Below are 21,807 nucleotides of genomic sequence, written 5' to 3' on the forward strand. Positions count from 1 at the left end.
CGCACGGCAGGGCTCGGAAGGAAAGGAGCAAGGTTTGACTTTTTGAACACAAAATTGGCTGGAATCGAGAGCAGACGCCATGTCACGTTTGGAGAGCCCCTGATGTGCTTAAACAGTTGAAATCCCCAACGAGTGACATCATTTTGGAAACTAGACCCCTCAACGAACTTATTTAGATGTGTGGTGAGCACCTTGAACTCGCAGGTGCTTCACAGAAGTTTATAACGTAGAGCTGTGAAAATAAAAAAATCTTTTTTTTTTTTTTTCCACAAAAATGATATTTTAGCCCCACATTTTTTATTTTCTCAAAGGAAACAGGAGAAAATGGACCCTAAAATGTGTTGTGCAATTTCTCATGAGTGTGCCAATATCCGATGTGTGGGGGTAAACTACTTTTCAGGCACAGTGTAAAGATCAGAAGAGAAGAAGCGCCACATTGGAGTAGAAATTTTGCTGGGATGGTTTGAGAGTGCCATGTCACATTAGCAGAGAGCCACTGAGGTGACAGAACAGCAGAAACCCCCATAAGTGATGTCATTTTACAAACTACACCTCTAAATGAATTCATCTACGGGTGTAGTGATCATAATGACATCATATGCGCCTCACAGAAATTTATACCATTATGAGGTGAAGAATGAATAATTACATTTCTTCCACTAAAAGGGCTAAAAGAAAAAAATGGACCTCTCAGTCTGTTGTGCAATTTCTCTTGAGTGCACCAATAAATCGGGAACTACCATACTTCTGAGGTCGACAGCAAAGCTCAAAAGAGAAGGACTGCTATATTATTGTGCAGATGTTACTGTTATGGTTTGCGGGTGCCACGACCCACTGGGAGAGCCCCAGAGCTGCCAGAACAGCAGAGCCCCCTGTAAGTGACCACAAATCACACCTGTCAATGAATTAACCTAGGTGTGCAGTGATCATATTGACACCACAAATGTGTCACAGAATTTTATACCATTGGGCAGTGAAGAAAAAAAAAATTAAATTTTAATTTTTATCACAAAAATTTAGTTTTAGCCCCAGACGTTACATTTTCACATGGAAAAAAGGGTAAAAATAGTACCAAGATCTGTCCCACAATTTCGGCTAAATGTAAAAATACCCCATATGTGGCTGTACAGTACTGCAGCACCAGTCCCTCTGCCTGCCTCCTAAACATTATGATTGTGCTTGATCGCAGCATTTAGGGGGTTAGCACAGCGATCTTGGTGCAGGGATCGACAGCATGGGTCATTGCACCTCTTTCCGTGCCTCTCAGCTGTCACCGACAGGACAGAACTGTGACTGTGTGATTCCAATGTGGCGCTTCTTCTCTTCTGATCTTTACACTGTGCCTGAAAAGTAGTTTACCCCACACATGGGATATTGTACAGTTCTAATATATGAGTATGGTACCATTTCTAAAATTCATGCCTCTGGGCTGTTTAGTGTCCAATTTAATTATCCAAAATGCCTCCTCAACAGAAGCCTTTTGCAAGGCTTTGTTATTAGATATTTTTTAATTATTTTTTGCACTATGTAGCATGATCAGGAGAGAAGAGAACGGGGAAGCTTCTAAGCATGTTTGTCCTCGACCCAAGATGGTCTATAAACAGGAGAAACATCATGGAGCACCTCTACAGATGAGAATGTGATGACAAAATTACACCTTCTGTCACACTATCTGACACTATATCATCTATCCCACTATTTCTAATCACACTATTTGACACTATACTAACTGATGTACAGTATATAGTAAGTCCACTTCTTTTTACAGTTTTGAACAATATTATCAATTAGACAAGTCCTTTGAAATCAATGTTTTGTTTCTTTAAATACCAATATGACAACGGGTACTATTCCATTACTTACTTAAACTGTCCGCATAATTTGCTTGACCCAAGTCTGATCCACCATATGCTTTCTTACTAGGTGATGGCATTTCTCCAGCATCCTTCTTCCAGGCCACAGAATTTGACAAGTCCCACGAGTCAGATGCTTGATAGACTGTATTAGTACACCATGCATCATTTCTGGCATTAAGGTCAATAGTTTTAAGTCCTTCAGGTCTGTTCATCAAGCCTGCATCCAATGTGTCTGCCAGACAGCCTCTTGTTCCCGCTCCAACGGCACTCATCACAAGGTTTCTCTTTTCACATCCAATTTGATCCACATCTTTAGAATTCTCCTCATACAAATAAGTATTTAGCTCCCTGACATCTGGATAATTGTTGGTTGATGGTGACGTTTCAGTCCTACTGATGTGTTCACTTACCGTAATGTTCCCAGTATGAAGAAGTGGCTGATGCTCCTCACCACCTCTTGATGGCAAGTGGCTTACAACAGAACTTCTCTCCACACTTGGTAGACTTGATATTGGAGTATGATTTGCTTGGCTTAGTCTTGAAATCTGACCACCTAAAGACTCCACGCTATTTTTCCTCTCTTGGTTTCTGCTTGAAGCTTGGTCCTCAGCATTTTTGGTAAGAGCCGCTTGCAAGTCATCCTCCAACTCCTCTTTGAACTGTTGAAGGATGTCTTCTCTCCTGGCTGTGTTCAAATGGTCTTCAGGGTTGTCATCAGATGATGGAAGTATTAGCGATACACTTTCAGAGTAATCTACCATGGTTTTCCCACTGTCGTACTGTGCATTTTCATGAGCCTCTGAATTCACTATTGGCTCGACCATTCGTTGCTTAAACTTTACAGCAAAGTCCTCTGTGCACACACTCTCCGCAGAGTTGGAATCACTCTGGTATTCGTCCCCCACTGTCTGGCCAGAGCCCAGTAGTTGGGACAGCCTCCATGTGTACTCATCTTTCTTACTGTCTGTGTGTCTCCTGTGTTCTGTAGCATCAGAGGTAACGCCATCTTTAGCTTTATAAGAATACACGTCACGCAGCTGCTGTTTATCTGCACAGAAGACGGAGAGGGTATAAGATAACATCGAGTTAATGTTGTTATAGCTCCTCCGTGTACTATCCCAATGGGCTTATGAGTCAAGGCATTAGTGAATGAGGCACGTGAAAATGCACAAAGAAAATTGTATTTGTAGCACATATAGATTTTATTGAATAGCTATATCAATAATCCCATACCGCAATCACATAAGAAACATCAGGCGGGGTAGCACAGATTAAAGGGATTTTTCACCTCTAAATATTTTAACCACATTGTCTTATTATAGTTAAAAGTAAATAAAATGAGCTGGACTCACCCTGCTACTCTCCTCAGATGACGCTTTGGTGGCATCACAGCTACACTGCATATAACCACTGTAGCCAATCACTGAACTCAGTGGCTCTGTCTATGTAGATGGCAAGAGACACTGAAAGCAATGATTGGCTGCAGTGCTCCCGAGTGTTGAAGCAGTGATGTCACTGAGGCAGCATGGAAACAATAAATGACAGAGGCAACACTGGAACAGTTGATGTTACCGTATATGTTTAACTACAGGGTGCTGAAGGGGTGAAAAAATTTACAGAAGGAAAACGCTTTAAAGTTTGCCATAAATGCAAAGCCTCTTGTATGGACATCACTACTGAGTGATTCTTATACTGATGGAATAGGATAGTACTTTTCTGCACGCTTTATAAATATCCTAATATATAAGCTGCATTCCTAAAAGCATACATAAAGGGGAAGTTCATCTCCACGAATAATCCCCTAGTAGGATGGCAGATGAAGAGTGGGTTGTGTTTCCATATGTTTCCAGAGGTGCCTGGATCCCAATAACAAAACATGGGCACATACAAAAATTTGTGTTTCTTAAAAGGAATCTGTCAGCACGTTTTTGCTATGTAATCTGAGTGCAGCATGAGATGAGTGCTGAGACCCTGATTTCAGTGATGTGTCATTTATTAGGCTGTGTACTGTTGCTTCAATACATTAAATGTTTTATTACTGCAAGACTAGGCGCCCCATGCATCCTGGTCTAACCCTGCCCCCAGCACTGGTGAGCCGCTGTCAATATACAATGTACATAGAAAGCTGCTAATAAGGGGTGTGCACAGGGGCAGCATCCTCAGCTCTGCCTCATCTAAAACCTCTGATTGTGTCACATTGCTGGAATCAGGGCCTCTGACTCTACATTATGCTCTCTCAGATCAGGCAGCAAAAGGTTGGTGACAGATTTCCTTTATAATAATTTAAACAAAAAAAAACTGGCAGCAAAGAATGTTAGACAAAAATAAAAAAAAAACATTCCACACAGATCCAGGGCCAACGTGTCAGATCTATAAGACCTCAGTAAATAAAAGTGATGACTCACGCCACTGAATGGCTGGGGTCATACCACATGTCATCACGTCAGGAAAATAAAGTGGCGGGGGAACTGACAACAAAGACCTTGGACTTATAAAATTTACTTTGATGCCGCTACATTTTTTTTTTTTTTACAATGTCCTTAAGGGTTTTTTCTCACTAAATCCATTTTTCTGCATTAAGTTTGAAAACTGGAACCCCCAATAGATCTTGGGAATAGGGGTCTCAAAGTCCTGTATGTTAACAGGACTGTAGTGAACATGTGACGCTGCTCCATTCACCTCTATGGAGCTGGTGGAGCCTTAGAATTGAATATAGAGGTGGTTATGTATGTGTGTGGACTCCAGTGATCAGACATATGTCACTTATTCTGTGAATAGGTAATAATTAGTGGGAAAAACCTTATAGTGTACAAAAGACAATGAGAAATACGAGCTTTTGCATTTTTGCTACAGAGGGGTGGGAGCCATAAGACCGACTGCACATTCTGTTATTATATGTCAAACTCTAATAAAACAATTCATTGAGACAAGCAGTGATATTAATACAGACAGTAACGGTTAATAAAAAGTTATAGCACCACTCAAGCAGTTGTTTGATTGCAGCGCTGGAGTGGTGCTTCTAATGTAAGGTCCCAGAGTATTATACTCACCTGCCGCCGTATGCACCTCATATCACCGTCGCCCAATCTGTTTCCAGCAGTTTGTGACCTGCTGGCAAACACTGGGGCGAGCCATCACTTTTCAGTGCAAGTCTAGGAGAGCCTCGTCACAAGACGGCGCTGTGGGATTGGAGCGACGCCAAAAAAGGTGACGACGGCGGCTTGTGCTTATAAGTGTAGGGGCAGAGACCTTAGGTTAGTAGCACCACTCCAGCGCGGAAATAGGGAAAAAAGCTCTAGTTATCCAGTGGCCGGTGGAAATACACTGTTGATCTTTTATTAAATGGGTTGTCAAGGACTTCATAACAGAAGTCCTGTTCATAGAACGACTCATAGGTCATCAATATAACAAGGCTGGGGGACGACACCCAGCACCCCCTCGAGCAGATGAAAATTGCAGCTCTGTATGTGGCAGAGAACCGCTGTTTATCTCTCTATTTCCAAGGACCAGTCACTCCTCACATCCCGAAACATGAGGCAGCACGGTGGCTCAGTGGTTAGCACTGCAGCGCTGGGGTCAAATCCCACCAAGGACAACATCAAGAAGATTATATGTTCTCCCCATGTTTGTGTGGGTTTCCTCCCACTCTCTAAAGACATGCTGATTGGGACTCTAGCTTGTGAACCCCATTGGGAACAGTGATGATAATGACTGTAAAGCACTGTGGAACATGTTGGCGCTATGTAAGCAAAGCATAATATATAATATAATATGAGGCTGAGAGCAACCAAAGGACAAATCATTTAAAATATTATAAGAGGCCACCAGGTGGCAGACAAGAGGCTTCATAGGGTCCCATAATAATGTGGATTGTACATTTACATCATGGGAATTAATTCTCTTCCGCTGTGTTTTATTGCAAAAGATAATTTACATACTGGATCATCTCAGATTTCACTCAATACAATTTCCAGTCAAATTACACTATAAGCTCCATTTAATTAAGTCTAGGTAACTGTCCGATTTCTGGGGGAAAAAAACACAAGTATTATAGAATAAGAAAATAAATAAAAACCCTACTGACCTCTTCTAGCCCCGGCCGTCCCAGCACATATGCTCTGCCGATCCCTGAAGCCCCTTGTTGATAACCAGCAGGCATGTTACCGCTGTAGCAATTCAGTGGTCGCAGCAATCACATGCCGTACTTACTGGTCATAGCTGCAGTACACAAGTGTCTGCTGAGGCCAATGATTGGCTGCAGCGGTAAAATGATGGCAGCTTACTGTATCAACAAAGACCGTCAGGGACCATGAGAGCTTTAGGCTAGGGACAGAAGAAATCTGTTATTTATTTTTTTTACATTTGTGGCTTTTTCTATTTTTTTTCCAGTAATTGTGGACCAAATATTATGATTAAAATATGAATCTCTGCAATCAGCCCATAAGAAATCACTAATTATTTTGCTATGTCCATTGTGTGGCAGTGCAGATGCTACGTGACATTTCATGTGAAGAGGCATCTCTTTCTCTGGGATGGGTTCAAAACCTGGACTAGAGCCGGGTTACTGGTGTTGGGGAGGGAAGGACGGCTGTCATTCCACACGTCTCCGTCTGGAGCGGTCTGCATAAGCCCAACAGGGGCCGGCTGTGGAGAGTATACTCCCAACTACAGGAACGGGCTGTGCTAAGGCGCAAGAGTCATGAGAGCCATGGACACCGTGTAACGTCGGATGTGGCAGGCGGTAGCCGTACAGCTGTGACGCTATGGAGGGGCTGCTGGGTTCTGTTAATGGCTAGTGGCTTTTGTCCTGCGATGGACAGGAAGATTTCCACACAGATGGATAGGACATAGATTTAGAGGGGGATTTCATACTGACACAATTTACATCATTTGTTGTGTCTAACAGTGAGACATCTTCAGGAAATCCTCCCTAGTTGGGAACCTGAGCTATGTTAGACAGGATCATCCTTTCCCACTTGCGGACGTTTTGACAACAGTCCAGACTTCTAACATTTCTACTATGTAGCTTTTACATAATGACTGCGCTCCCTTTTCTCCCAACTAGTTATCTTGAGTGAGTACATGTTTTAATGCGCAGTACTATCAGCATGTCAGCATGCCTCCAGACCACCGCCGCCAGAGCACCGCATATAGACCGCCGCCTCCAGACCACCACTATTGTACTTTCTCTTCAATCACTCAGCCTTATGGCTCCATATTTGCTATGTGATCATCACAGATTCTGAAGCCCTATGTACCCCTTGTCTGCTAAGCCCATAATCACTAGTTTACAGCCTTAAGGCCCCGTCACACTAAGCGACTTACCAGCGATCCCGACACCGATATCAAGGTGTCAGGATCGCTAGTAAGTCGCTATGTGATCGCTGGTGAGCTGTCACACAGACAGCTTCACCAGCGATCAGCACAGCGATGCCGAGCGCCCGGCATCACTGGCCATCCCTGTAAAAAATAGAATTAAAATAAAAAATATTGTTATTCTCACCTTCCGATGTCCCGCGCAGTCTTCCGGCCTCTCTCCACGCTCCAGTCCCAGTGATCCTTTGCGAGAATGACCGCGAGAATGTCACGGTCTCGCGGCAGCGACGTCTCGCGGTCATTCGTGCAAAGGATCACTGGGACTGGAGCGTGGAGAGAGGCCGGAAGACTGCGCGGGACATCGGAAGGTGAGAATAACAATATATTTTTTTTTTATTATTATTTTTTACACCTGATCGCTGGTCTCCCGCCTGTCACACACAGCGATGCGCGCTGGCCAGCGGGAGACCAGCGACCAAAGAAATGTCCAGAGGTTTCTTCCAGCGATCAGCGATCCCGGCAGGGGGGGCCGCTCGCTGATCGCTGTCACACACAGCGATCTCGCTGGTGAGATCGCTGTCACACACACAAAAGTTGTGACTCAGCAGCGATCTCGCTACCGAGATCGCTTAGTGTGACGGGGCCTTTAGGCTTGGGTCATACAAATATATGTTGTCTCATCCAAGCAAATAGGTATGCTAATCACAAGCTGCTCATAGTGTGTTCTGATTTTCTTGGATGAGGAGAGGATGGAAAACAAAATTTTCCATTTTTTTCCCATTCTGTCAGTCCGTAAAATCAGACTGAACTCAGATGTCATCCGAGTGCAGTCTGATGTTTCCATGAACTTATTGACTTGCATGGCTGAGTGCGATTGAGTTTTCAGATGCAAATCAGGCATGCTGTGACTTTTTTCCCCTGGACAGACTCAGTCCGAGGAAAAATTGCACATGTGAACAGCCCCATAGAATTATATTGGTCCCAGTGTGGTCCGATGTTTTGTCAGGTCACGCTCAGACCGAAAATACGGGCATCTGATTTGGACCCCCTCCCACATGACTACTAAATTCAAAGTAATCATGACTTCAATAAAAAATGACACGTTTTACTGAATCTGTCCCCACAAACCTATGTTTCGGTCTGCTCAGCTTCTCCGGCGCATGTTCAATTTGACAGGTTCCCTTTATACTCAAATTTAACAGGGCAGCACAGAGCCATAAATTGTGACATTATTATATGCCAGGCTTTTCTCCTTTTGGTGGGCTGGACGTACTCTTACCTGTGGCACTTGTGTCCTTAATGCTGTCACCATTTCTCAGAGAACTCTTGAAATTGGGCTGTGCCTGAAGAGCAAACAAACAGGAATGGATCTCTCTCTGGGGGATGATCGGAAAAATCACAAAGTACAGATGATGTCATTCCACATTACACAAGTGAACCGCAGCCTGGATGTCTTGCTGCAGCCCCATGTGTACGACAGATGAGCTCCACGTCCTTTCTAAAGGTTTTAGTCTATTAGGTTCCGTTCACATTAGCATTAGGGCTCCTGCATTCTGCCAAACCCCAATAGACTCATCTGACTCCATGAACAGATCATTTCCACTCTAAGAATAATTTGTCCCATTTATTATTCCACAATGACTGTTCCTTACGACACCAGCATGCCAATGGTGACCTGACGGACGATTTGACAATTTGGAGTAAAAGTGGTTTGTTTTGATCAGAAAAGAGAAGAGTAACACCCCAATCAAATCAAATGTCCAGATATTCATATTTTCTTTTAGTTTGGTCTAATTTTTGGATATTAGTAGCAGAGTTCATTCACACGAGCGTACAACACGGCCGAGTATCTGATGTTTTATCAGATAGCACTCGGACCAATGTTATAATATGGGGCAGTGCAGATCAGTGATTATTTTCATAATGCTGGCTCAGTATGAGAAACAATCACAGCATGCTACGAGTGGCTACGATATTTGGCTCACGGGCACCCATACAAGTCTATGGGGGCGTGTGAAACATGGGGCTGCACTATGATGTCATGTGAGTGCAGTCCGATGTACCCGCATCTTGAGATCCTACAGGCATTTCAGCTTTTGGCTATGGTCACACGTTCAGTATTTGGCCAGTATTTTACCTCAGTATTTCTAAGACAATACCAGGAGTGGGTGATAAATACAGAAGTTGTGACATGTTTCTATTAGGCCATGTGCACACATTCAGTATTTGGCCAGTATTTTACCTCAGTATTTCTAAGCCAAAACCAGGAGTGGGTGATAAATACAGAAGTGGTGACATGTTTCTATTAGGCCATGTGCACACATTCAGTATTTGGCCAGTATTTTACCTCGGTATTTCTAAGACAATACCAGGAGTGGGTGATAAATACAGAAGTGGTGACGTGTTTCTATTAGGCCATGTGCACACATTCAGTATTTGGTCAGTATTTTACCTCAGTATTTGTAAGCCAAAACCAGGAGTGGGTGATAAATACAGAAGTGGTGACGTGTTTCTATTAGGCCATGTGCACACATTCAGTATTTGGTCAGTATTTTACCTCAGTGTTTCTAAGCCAAAACCAGGAGTGGGTGATAAATACAGAAGTGGTGACGTGTCTCTATTAGGCCATGTGCACACATTCAGTATTTGGCCAGTATTTTACCTCAGTATTTGTAAGCCAAAACCAGGAGTGGGTGATAAATACAGAAGTGGTGCACATGTTTCTATTATACTTTTCCTCTGATTGTTCCTCTCCTGGTTCTGGCTTACAAATACTGAGGTCAAATACTGAACGTGTGAATGTGGCCTTAGTGGTTTACTCTTCTACACAGTCCCTCATTTGTATTGAGAGTGAGGGAGCAGCAAGGGAGAGACTGTAAACCGGCACTGTGTCTATCCTAAGAGGTGCTGGGGTACGATACAGTGCGCCCCTCCAAATAACTGGCCAGCTAGATATAACATATATCTTTGCTGCCACAGCTGCCTGCTCCTCCAGACTCTTGATTCTGGGCCCACAACTGCTTCAGACAGAGACAGAAGTCAGGGTTTGGGCATGCTAACCTGGCCGCATTATTAATATTGGCTGCAGAGATGAATAAAACAGATTTTTTTTTAATTTCACAATGCCGTTGTGAGGTATTAGCTTGTAACGTTTAGGTTATAATTTATGATAAGTCCGGAGAGAAGAAGGTAACATATAAAAACTACGCTTCACTCAGCACCGCAGCCACGATTCCTTTTAACATGCTCAAACTGGTGACAGGTTCTCGTTAAAGGGGTTGTTCACGACTCAGACAACCCCTTCTTAATCTGTATATTAGTTTCATGCACTATTGCTGTTTCTTTATTTCCTGCGGGGTATCTGCTTATTATGTCTCCGTCTTGGGTTTTGTCTGTATTTCTCTTTAGTCGGCATTCATACCTGAAGTTGGTCAAGTTGTTCATCCAGTGCGTCCAACAGGTAATCACAATGATCCCGATGTCTGTCCTCAGACAGACGGTGCATCTGGAGATCTGGAAGAACATTGAAGAACCTGGACATTAGTAAATTAAAGACAATAATCTGCTAAACATTATCAAACATGTTCAGTTTTATAAATTCTATATAAGTTCTATATTTCTTTATGAGAAAATATCATGTAAAAAGAAATCACGGTCGTAATCTAGGAATTCATGTATCAGAAAAAGTAAAGTGAAACGTCTAACAGACGTGGTCTACACCCACGGCTCTGCCATGTGTATGATCACTAACAGACGTGGTCTATACCCACGGTTCTGTCATGTGTATGATCACTAACAGGCGTGGTCTACACCCACGGCTCTGCCATGTGTATGATCACTAACAGACGTGGTCTATACCCACGGCTCTGCCATGTGTATGATCACTAACAGACGTGGTCTATACCCACGGTTCTGCCATGTGTATGATCACTAACAGACGTGGTCTATACCCACGGTTCTGCCATGTGTATGATCACTAACAGACGTGGTCTATACCCACGGCTCTGCCATGTGTATGATCACTAACAGACGTGGTCTATACCCACGGCTCTGCCATGTGTATGATCACTAACAGACGTGGTCTATACCCACGGCTCTGCCATGTGTATGATCACTAACAGACGTGGTCTATACCCACGGCTCTGCCATGTGTATGATCACTAACAGACGTGGTCTATACCCACGGCTCTGCCATGTGTATGATCACTAACAGACGTGGTCTATACCCACGGTTCTGCCATGTGTATGATCACTAACAGACGTGGTCTATACCCACGGTTCTGCCATGTGTATGATCACTAACAGACGTGGTCTATACCCACGGTTCTGCCATGTGTATGATCACTAACAGACGTGGTCTATACCCACGGCTCTGCCATGTGTATGATCACTAACAGACGTGGTCTATACCCACGGCTCTGCCATGTGTATGATCACTAACAGACGTGGTCTATACCCACGGTTCTGCCATGTGTATGATCACTAACAGACGTGGTCTATACCCACGGTTCTGCCATGTGTATGATCTCTAACAGGCATGGTCTATACCCACGGTTCTGCCATGTGTATGATCTCTAACAGGCATGGTCTATATCCACGGCTCTGCCATGTGTTGATCTCTAACAGACGTGGTCTACACCCACGGCTCTGCCATGTGTATGATCTCTAACAGACGTGGTCTACACCCACGGCTCTGCCATGTGTATGATCTCTAACAGACGAGGTCTATACCCACGGCTCTGCCATGTGCATGATCTCTAACAGACGTGGTCTATACCCACGGTTCTGCTATGTGTATGATCTCTAACAGGCATGGTCTATATCCACGGCTCTGCCATGTGTATGATCTCTAACAGACGTGGTCTAGACCCACGGCTCTGCCATGTGTATGATCTCTAACAGACGTGGTCTATACCCACGGCTCTGCCATGTGTATGATCACTAACAGACGTAGTCTAGACCCACGGCTCTGCCATGTGTATGATCTCTAACAGACGCGGTCTATACCCACGGCTCTGCCATGTGTATGATCTCTAACAGACGTGGTCTACACCCACGGCTCTGCCATGTGTATGATCTCTAACAGACGTGGTCTACACCCACGGCTCTGCCATGTGTATGATCACTAACAGACGTGGTCTATACCCACGGCTCTGCCATGTGTATGATCTCTAACAGACATGGTCTAGACCCACGGCTCTGCCATGTGTATGATCACTAATAGACGTGGTCTAGACCCACGGCTCTGCCATGTGTATGATCTCTAACAGACGTGGTCTATACCCACGGTTCTGCTATGTGTATGATCTCTAACAGGCATGGTCTATATCCACGGCTCTGCCATGTGTTGATCTCTAACAGACGTGGTCTACACCCACGGCTCTGCCATGTGTATGATCTCTAACAGACGTGGTCTATACCCACGGCTCTGCCATGTGCATGATCTCTAACAGACGTGGTCTATACCCATGGTTCTGCTATGTGTATGATCTCTAACAGGCATGGTCTATATCCACGGCTCTGCCATGTGTATGATCTCTAACAGACGTGGTCTAGACCCACGGCTCTGCCATGTGTATGATCTCTAACAGACATGGTCTACACCAACGGCTCTGCCATGTGTATGATCTCTAACAGACGTGGTCTATACCCACGGCTCTGCCATGTGTATGATCACTAACAGACATGGTCTAGACCCACGGCTCTGCCATGTGTATGATCTCTAACAGACGTGGTCTATACCCACGGCTCTGCCATGTGTATGATCACTAATAGACGTGGTCTATACCCACGGTTCTGCTATGTGTATGATCTCTAACAGGCATGGTCTATATCCACGGCTCTGCCATGTGTTGATCTCTAACAGACGTGGTCTACACCCACGGCTCTGCCATGTGTATGATCTCTAACAGACGTGGTCTATACCCACGGCTCTGCCATGTGCATGATCTCTAACAGACGTGGTCTATACCCACGGTTCTGCTATGTGTATGATCTCTAACTGGCATGGTCTATATCCACGGCTCTGCCATGTGTATGATCTCTAACAGACGTGGTCTAGACCCACGGCTCTGCCATGTGTATGATCTCTAACAGACATGGTCTACACCGACGGCTCTGCCATGTGTATGATCTCTAACAGACGTGGTCTATATCCACGGCTCTGCCATGTGTATGATCTCTAACAGGCGTGGTCTACACCCACGGCTCTGCCATGTGTATGATCTCTAACAGGCGTGATCTATACCCACGGCTCTGCCATGTGTATGATCACTAACAGACGTGGTCTATACCCACGGCTCTGCCATGTGCATGATCTCTAACAGACGTGGTCTATACCCACGGCTCTGCCATGTGCATGATCTCTAACAGACGTGGTCTATACCCACGGCTCTGCCATGTGCATGATCTCTAACAGACGTGGTCTATACCCACGGCTCTGCCATGTGCATGATCTCTAACAGACGTGGTCTATACCCACGGTTCTGCTATGTGTATGATCTCTAACAGGCGTGGTCTACACCCACGTCTCTGCCATGTGTATGATCCCTAACAGACGTGGTCTATATCCACGGCTCTGCCATGTGTATGATCTCTAACAGACGTGGTCTATACCCACGGCTCTGCCATGTGTATGATCACTAACAGACGTGGTCTATACTCACGGTACTGTTATGTGTATGAGTCCTTACATGTGCACAGCAAATAGAAAATATCATTTATTTATATCCTGAATTGTCTTACTTAGGTAGAAATAACAATGTGAATTACAACCTAAATATTTCATTGTTGATAATGTCCTTACTTATCCCAATATCGTCTGCTGATTCCTCAAAATCTGTATATTTATCTCTCCTGGTATCCGTCATATTGTCCTAAGAAAACAAAAAAGTATGTTAGATATAATGCAGAGCTGCTTCTTCTTGCTTGTACATCAATGGAGATACCAGCCTCCAGGGGTTTGGTGAGAAATGCCTATGTGAGCCCCTTCTTTGCTTCAGAGAAAGCTTTACAAGACATTGATTACAGCGCTGGGCGCTTCTATATAATCATTTTTCTAAATCGCTCCATTAGTGATTTTTGCTGATCACCAGCGGACGTTTGGCCAAAGCCTGTGCTATGGGGTGAATAAACCTGGCAGCTGCGTCCTGCTCATCGCTCTTGGCTACAATCTTCAGTCCGGAGCGAGCCCTGTAAGATCCTTTGACGCTCGCTCCCACGGCCTGGCAGTAGGACAAGGGAGACAATCAGTTTAGCGGAGCCGCAGCACAGACTTCTGTGGTCCGTACTGCTGGTTATCAGCAAAAAACACTAATGGGAGAGATTTAGAAAAATGATTGTACAGAACTATAATCAGTCTATTGATAAACTGGAGGAATGCTTAATTTTGTAAACTGGACCACGGCACAGTCATAAAGGCAATAGACTTTCTTGGATTTATTAGATCCCCCCCAGTGACTAATTATAAAGGTGCTTTCCACAGGTATACTGGCCCCCTTCCATATGTCCATTTTACAAATACAGATTGTGACCATGTATTCCTGGTGAGCCATTTATCAAAAATAGGACCTGCTCAGTCTCCACACAGGCGGGTATTCCAGTGGTTGGACCAACCACCAATCACAAAGAATATACCCTAAAAGTGAATAAGTGTACACTGAGTTTTGTCTTCAGACAGATTCCTCCTACCTACAGAATACACATGGGACGTCTAATGCCACAAACAGGAAAGGTAATCTCATAATCAGGCCAAACAAAAGTGCCATCCATAAGTGCCATTCCTATGTGCCATCCATGTGTGCCATCCATGCGTGAAATCCCTATGTGCCATCCATAAATGTCATCCCTATGTTCCATCCATAAGTGTCACCCCTATGTGCCATCCATGTGTGCCATCCATATGTGTCATCCATGTGTGCCATCCATGCGTGCCATCCCTATGTTCCATCCATAAGTGTCATCCCTATGTGCCATCCGTATGTGCCATCTATATGACCACTTAAGTAGTGTTAGTTTCATGGTCTTCATAAAAAACTAGTGCTTGTCTATATATATAAAATTGAATGTATGTATGTGTGTATCACCAACCAATCAGGAAGAATCTTTCATTTCACCAGAGCTGTTTAAAAGAAGCTGAGACGTGATTGGTTGCTATGAGCAACAGTTTTCCTTGCAACCAATCACTAAGCATTATTCATTTCACCAGAGCCGTTTAAAAGATGAGCTGTGATTGGTTGCTATAAGCAACAGTTTTCCCACTCAACAACACCCCAGCAGACACTGACATGGTGGGAGAAATCTAGCTTCCCTGGGAACATAAGCTCCCAGCCATTGTCTGCCCCCCAGAAAGGAGCAGAGAGACCATGACAGAAATGAATCCCCCCCCCCCCCGTGCCCATATCTCCATCACACATCCTCCATTCCATAGGCACATCTTCTTCTTAAAGGGATCTCCGGTATGGAAGTTAGGGCAAATCCCTCAGCACTCTGATACTGACCCCAGGCCTCTCTTAAAGGGATAATTGGTATGGAAGCTAGGGAAAATCCAACCAGCGCTTTGGTTTTGACCCCAGACCTCTCTTAAAGGGATCCCCGGTATGGAATTAGGACCTCAGAGCTGTGGTTCTGACCCCAGGGTCTCTTAAAGGGATCAATGGAATGGAAGTTAGGGCAATTCCACTAAGCGCTCTGGTTCTTACCCCAGGGTCTCTTAAAGGGATCCCCGGTACGGAAGTGAGGGTAAATCCACTCTGCACTTTGGTACTGACCCCAGGCCTCTCTTAAAGGGATCTCCGGTATGGAAGATAGGGCAAATCGCTCAGAGCTCTGATTCTGACCCCAGGCTTCTATTAAAGGGATCATTGGTATGGAAGTCAGGGCAAATCCATCCAGCGGTTTGGTTCTGACCCCAGGCCTCTCTTAAAGGGATCCCCGGTATGGAAGTTAGGGCAATTCCACTCAGCGCTGTGGTTCTGACCCCAGAATTCTATTAAAGGGATCATTGGTATGCAAGTCAGGGCAAATCCACTCAGCGCTCTGGTTCTGACCCCAGGCCCATCTTAAAGGGATCTCCGGTATGGAAGTGAGGGCAAATCCACTCGGCGCTCTCATTCTGACCCCAGGCCCCTCTTAAAGGGATCCCCGGTATGGAAGTGAGGGCAAATCCAAACTGCGCTTTGGTACTGACCCCAGGCCTCTCTTAAAGGGATCTCCGGCATGGAAGTTAGGGTAAATCCCTCAGCGCTCTGATTCTCACCCCAGGCTTCTATTAAAGGGAGCATTGGTATGGAAGTCAGGGCAAATCCACTCGGGACGTCGGAAGGTGAGAATAACAATATTTTTTTTGTATTATTTTTTACATTCTATCTTTTACTATTGATGCCGCATAGACAGCCTCAATAGTAAAACGTTGGTCACACTCATCAAACACTATGTTTGACGAGTGTGACCAACCTGTCAATCAGTTCTCCAAGCGATGCTCCAGATCGCTTGGAAAACGCTAGCAATTCTGCAAGCTAATTACGCTTGCAAAATGCTAGTTTTTCCGCGGGAAAATCGCGGGAATTTAAAATGTGATTTTCCCGCGGAATGGAATTCTCGTAGTAATTTCCGCGAGAGTTCCGCTACGTGTGAACCCAGCCTAAGGGTATGTTCCCATGGTCCTCCGTACATCCGCAGCGTCAAACCTGCAGCATCCAGATGCTACAGCAGAGTGGATGGGATTTCTAGAATTCCCATCTCCACTATGCATGCACGGACGCCTCCGGCTTCCCCGCGGAGACGCACATGCGGCGCGCCTCTCCAGACCGCAGCATGTCTATTTATGTACTGGAGACGCTCCGCTGCATAAATTACCCACTCACTATCATTAGATGCGGTAAAACCGCATTATCTTTCTAGTCATGAAGAGCTGAGCTGACTGCGAGAATTGCAGTGCATGTGACCACCGGGGACCGAGTTATGTCCGGTCATCCGCTGTGTTCGGGATGTCAGGCTGAATGGTGGCATAACGCCACCGTTCAGTCAAAGGCATCCAGATGTAGCAGAGCTGGACTCGTCGTGGGAGAGTATGTCTACACGTAAGAATATTGTTGCTTTTTTATTTTAATTCTCTTCCAGGAGACAAGGTCGTCGGTGGAATAGAAGATGCAGTAAGTATGGTTTAAATAAGATCTATTAAAGGAGTCTGTGTGATTATTTCAATTGAAGGACTTTATTCTGGCTGTGTCTTTATTTGCCATACAACTATAGGATTAGTAATGGATAGGTGTCTTATAGACGCTTCTCCATTACTAATCCTTGGGCTTGATGTCACCTGAGTCCTGGTACGCTCATTCTGCTACATACAGCACCTATACTACACGGTATCGCCCAATTCCAGTACATACTGTACAGCATCCATATTGCTGGGTTATCGCTTTTCACCAATGTATTCCTGCTATGTAGTCTTTTATAAGAAACAGTCTCCTGGACAGTCAGTTCAGGCTTCACCACAATGATACACTGGTCTCACTACATAAATCAACTACATAAACTCTGTGAAATGACAATTCAATTTGACAGCATTAATTAGTTTTTTATCAGAGATGTTAAATACCATCACTAATTAGCAGGGCTGCCAGCAGGTCCTGGGGGACTATTCCTGTGTATTATCTGCTCCAGTAGTTGGCCTTGGAAGGACACAGGGAAGTTTACTATACAAGGCTGCAGAGAATGTCAGACGCTGAGCCTACGCTACCCTTAGGGTAGGGGGTGCCATCCGTTGTCATCACTACTAAAACGGATCCGCCACCCGTCCTTTTGGCGGATCATGACTGATGCAAAAAACTGAAGTGTGAAAGAGGCCTTACATATTACCAACCATGCACACAATTGAGGCTTCACAGGGATAAAATACACAGTGATGCCAGTGCAGGCACAATAAGCACAGTGTGATAAACCTGTGATGTCACAAGGATAATAAATAGGGCAACATAGTTATACAGGGTGTGAGGCAGTGACCGGTGTTATATGCGAGGGTCGCTATGTGTCCCCCAGGATGTGCAAAGAAGCATATGGAGGTCGTGGGAGTCCATTGCAGTCACAGGCATAGGTGTGATTGCAGTGCAGAAAAAAAAAGTAAAAGTAGCCTTGGGCAAGATATTTGTCCAAGGCAATTTTAGGAAAAAACTTGTCATGGGCTTTTATTTTTTAAACGGACTACAGGAAGGTAGTGGGGTTGGTCCGTTTCCTCAGAGCAGTACAGGGCCGCCATCAGGGCATTACTGCCCTCACTAGCGTATTGGGCCCGGTGGGCAGAGGGGGCCCGCATCGGCTCTGTCTCATCTGCTCACCAAGCCCTACTGGCAGGCTAAACCAGGCCCTTAGCAGCGCTGCGGCAGTTCAATGCTATTGATGTGCGGGCCCAGGCCCGCACAACAATAGTTAACAGCCGCCAGCCAATCGTCATTGTCAGTCGCCGGCGAGTGTGCGCTTCATCTGCTTGGAGGGAGCTTCGCCGCAGGAGCACGGCCAGGTAAGAAGAACTTGTTTTTTTTGTTTTTTTTTAATTGAAATCGGCAATCCGGGAGACCTGGGGCAGACTGCGAGACATGATGGGGGCAGACTGCGAGACATGATGGGAGCAGACTGCGAGACACAGAGGCAGAATGCAAGAAGACACGGAGGCAGAATGCGAGAAGACACGGGGGCAGAATGCGAGAAGACACGGGGGGCAGAATGCGAGAAGACACGGGGGGCAGAATGCGAGAAGACACGGGGGGCAGAATGCGAGAAGACACGGGGGGCAGAATGCGAGAAGACACGGGGGGCAGAATGCGAGAAGACACGGGGGGCAGAATGCGAGAAGACACGGGGGGCAGAATGTGAGAAGACACGGGGGGCAGAATGCGAGAGACACGGGGGGCAGAATGCGAGAGACACGGGGGGCAGAATGCGAGAGACACGGGGGGCAGAATGCGAGAGACACGGGGGGCAGAATGCGAGAGACACGGGGGGCAGAATGCGAGAGACACGGGAGGCAGAATGCGAGAGACACGGGAGGCAGAATGCGAGAGACACGGGGGGCAGAATGCGAGAAGACACGGGAGGCAGAATGCGAGAAGACACGGGGGGCAGAATGCGAGAAGACACGGGGGGCAGAATGCGATAAGACACGGGGGGCAGAACAATAGTTAACAGCCGCCAGCCAATCGTCATTGTCAGTCGCTGGCGGATGCGCGCTTCATCTGCTTGGAGGGAGCTTCGCCGCAGGAGAGCGGCCAGGTAAGAAGAACTTGTTTTTTTTTTAATTAAAATCGGCAATCCGGGGGACCCGGGGCAGACTGCGAGAAATGATGGGGGCAGACTGCGAGACATGATGGGAGCAGACTGCGAGACATAATGGGAGCAGACTGCGAGACATGATGGGAGCAGACTGCGAGACATGATGGGAGCAGACTGCGAGACATGATGGGAGCAGACTGCGAGACATGATGGGAGCAGACTGCGAGACATGATGGGAGCAGACTGCGAGACATGATGGGAGCAGACTGCGAGACACGGAGGCAGAATGCAAGAAGACACGGAGGCAGAATACGAGAAGACACGGGGGCAGAATGCGAGAAGACACGGGGGCAGAATGCGAGAAGACACGGGGGGCAGAGTGCGAGAGACACGGGGCAGAGTGCGAGAGACACGTGGGCAGAGTGCGAGAGACACGGGGGCAGAGTGCGAGAGACACGGGGGCAGAGTGCGAGAGACACGGGGGCAGAGTGCGAGAGACACGGGGGCAGAGTGCGAGAGACACGGGGGCAGAGTGCGAGAGACACGGGGGCAGAGTGCGAGAGACACGGGGGTACAATGCGAGACACGGGGGCAGAATGGACATGGGGCAAAATGTGACAATAAGACACAGGAGGGGGCAGAATGTGGCAGTAAGACACGAGGGGGCAGAATGGACACGGGGGCAGAATGTGACAGTAAGACACAGTAGGTGGTAGAATGGCACACAGGGGCAGAATGTGACAGTAAGACACAGGAGGGGGCAGATTGTGACAGTAACACACAGTAGGTGGTAGAATGGCACACAGGGGCAGAATGTGACAGTAAGAAATAGGAGGGGGCAGAATGTGAGACACGGGGCAGGATGGGAGACACATGGTGCAGGATCATGGGGCAGGATGGATACGATGTAGACAGATGGGGCAGAATCGGGAGATCATATGGGGGCAGAATGGATACTCATGAGTGCAGGATGAGAGAAAATATGGCTGGAGCCAGGAATGAGAAACATGGGGGCCAGGATGGGGGATATTAGTACCATAGGAGCTAATTAAGGGATATTATTACTGCAGTGATGTATTGTATTTTTTTGAGAAAACTGTTTTAAATGGGGGAAGGTCCTGTTACTGTGCAGAGCGACACTATGTTGCCTTTTTTTCTTCATCTGGTGTATTGTAGAAGTTGGGAAAAAATTAAAGGGAACCTGTCACCCCCCCAGGTGTTTTAAGTAAAAGAGCCACCTTGTGCAGCACTAATGCTGCATTCTGTCAAGGTGGCTCTTTTATTTAGCGTCCCTTCCACCGCAGAAATAATCGTTTTTAAAATTGTTCAAAAATACCTGAATTTTGACAGGGGGGCAGGTCTTTCCCCCTCTGACAGACGCCTCGCATCCATCAGTCATTTCGTATTTGGCGCCACCTACTCAGTGTTCTTTTGAAATGCTGGCGCCTGCGCTGTACTATAGTTTTGTAGGCATGCGCAGTTAGCGCTACCCGACGTGCCCGTGCTCTCAGATCACATCCTGGCCTTCATATGGCCCGGCCACAGATCCCGCCCCGCAGTTGCTTATGATTTATTCACACTGCGGGGCTGGGAATCTTGGGCATGTGCAGTAGTTCTTTGCGGCTCTCATGCCCAAGATTTCCAGCCCCGCAGTGTGAATAAATCATAAGTGACTGCGGGGCGGGATCTGTGGCCGTGCGATAAGAAGGCCGGGATGTGATCTGAGAGTACGAGCATGTCGGGCAGCGCTAACTGCGCATGCCCACGAAACTATAGTACAGCGCAGGCGCCAGCATTTCAAAAGAACACTGAGGAGGCGACGCCAAATATGAAATGACTGATGGATGTGAGGCGTCTGTCAGAGGGGGAAAGACCTGCCCCCCTGTCAAAATTCAGGTATTTTTGAACAATTTTAAAAACGATTATTTCTGCGGTGGAAGGGACGCTAAGTAAAAGAGCCACCTTGACAGAATGCAGCATTAGTGCTGCACAAGGTGGCTCTTTTACTTAAAAACGCCTGGGGGGGGTGATAGGTTCCCTTTAAGTAATGTGTTCTGCAAGTGGAGCTCTAGATAATGGTGTTATTTCCTGCAGAGACAAGCCCTGGCTGGAAGATGTGATGGCGGTCTGTGCTGGATGAAAGATGAAAAGCAAAGCTGAAGGACTTCACCTAGAGACATCACTGGTGAGTCAGTGTGTTACCTGTACACTGAAACTATACGCTATATAGAGTGCCTTTGTACAATATCACCAGTGATCACTGTATTTACCTGTGCACTGACACTATACACTATATACAGAGTTCCTGTGTACAATGTCACCAGTGATCACTATTACCTGTACACTGACACTATATACAAAGCTCATGTGT

At 46.1% G+C, this 21,807-nt stretch overlaps 1 protein-coding gene across 5 annotated transcripts in view; it reads right to left on the reverse strand.

Annotated features, from left to right (window-relative positions):
* Positions 1-21,807, reverse strand: part of LOC141066693 (uncharacterized) — a 169,966-nt gene that overhangs the window by 132,032 nt on the left and 16,127 nt on the right. For 2 of the 5 annotated variants that reach the window (XM_073558001.1, XM_073558017.1), the window contains exons 2-5: positions 13,978-14,047; positions 10,594-10,685; positions 8,452-8,515; positions 1,864-2,904 (exon numbers count right to left, since the gene is read on the reverse strand). In XM_073558001.1, coding sequence (XP_073414102.1) covers positions 1,864-2,904; positions 8,452-8,515; positions 10,594-10,685; positions 13,978-14,041 — 1,261 coding nt within the window. In that variant the 5' untranslated portion in view covers positions 14,042-14,047. Of the gene's footprint in view, positions 1-1,863; positions 2,905-8,451; positions 8,516-10,593; positions 10,706-13,977; positions 14,048-21,807 lie in introns of those variants that run through there. The other 3 variants (XM_073558026.1, XM_073558037.1, XM_073558009.1) reach the window with 2 other exon arrangements.

Source organism: Dendrobates tinctorius, unplaced genomic scaffold (genome assembly GCF_039654945.1).
Source record: "Dendrobates tinctorius isolate UK_male_01 unplaced genomic scaffold, ASM3965494v1 ptg000003l, whole genome shotgun sequence".
Taxonomy (NCBI): domain Eukaryota; kingdom Metazoa; phylum Chordata; class Amphibia; order Anura; family Dendrobatidae; genus Dendrobates; species Dendrobates tinctorius.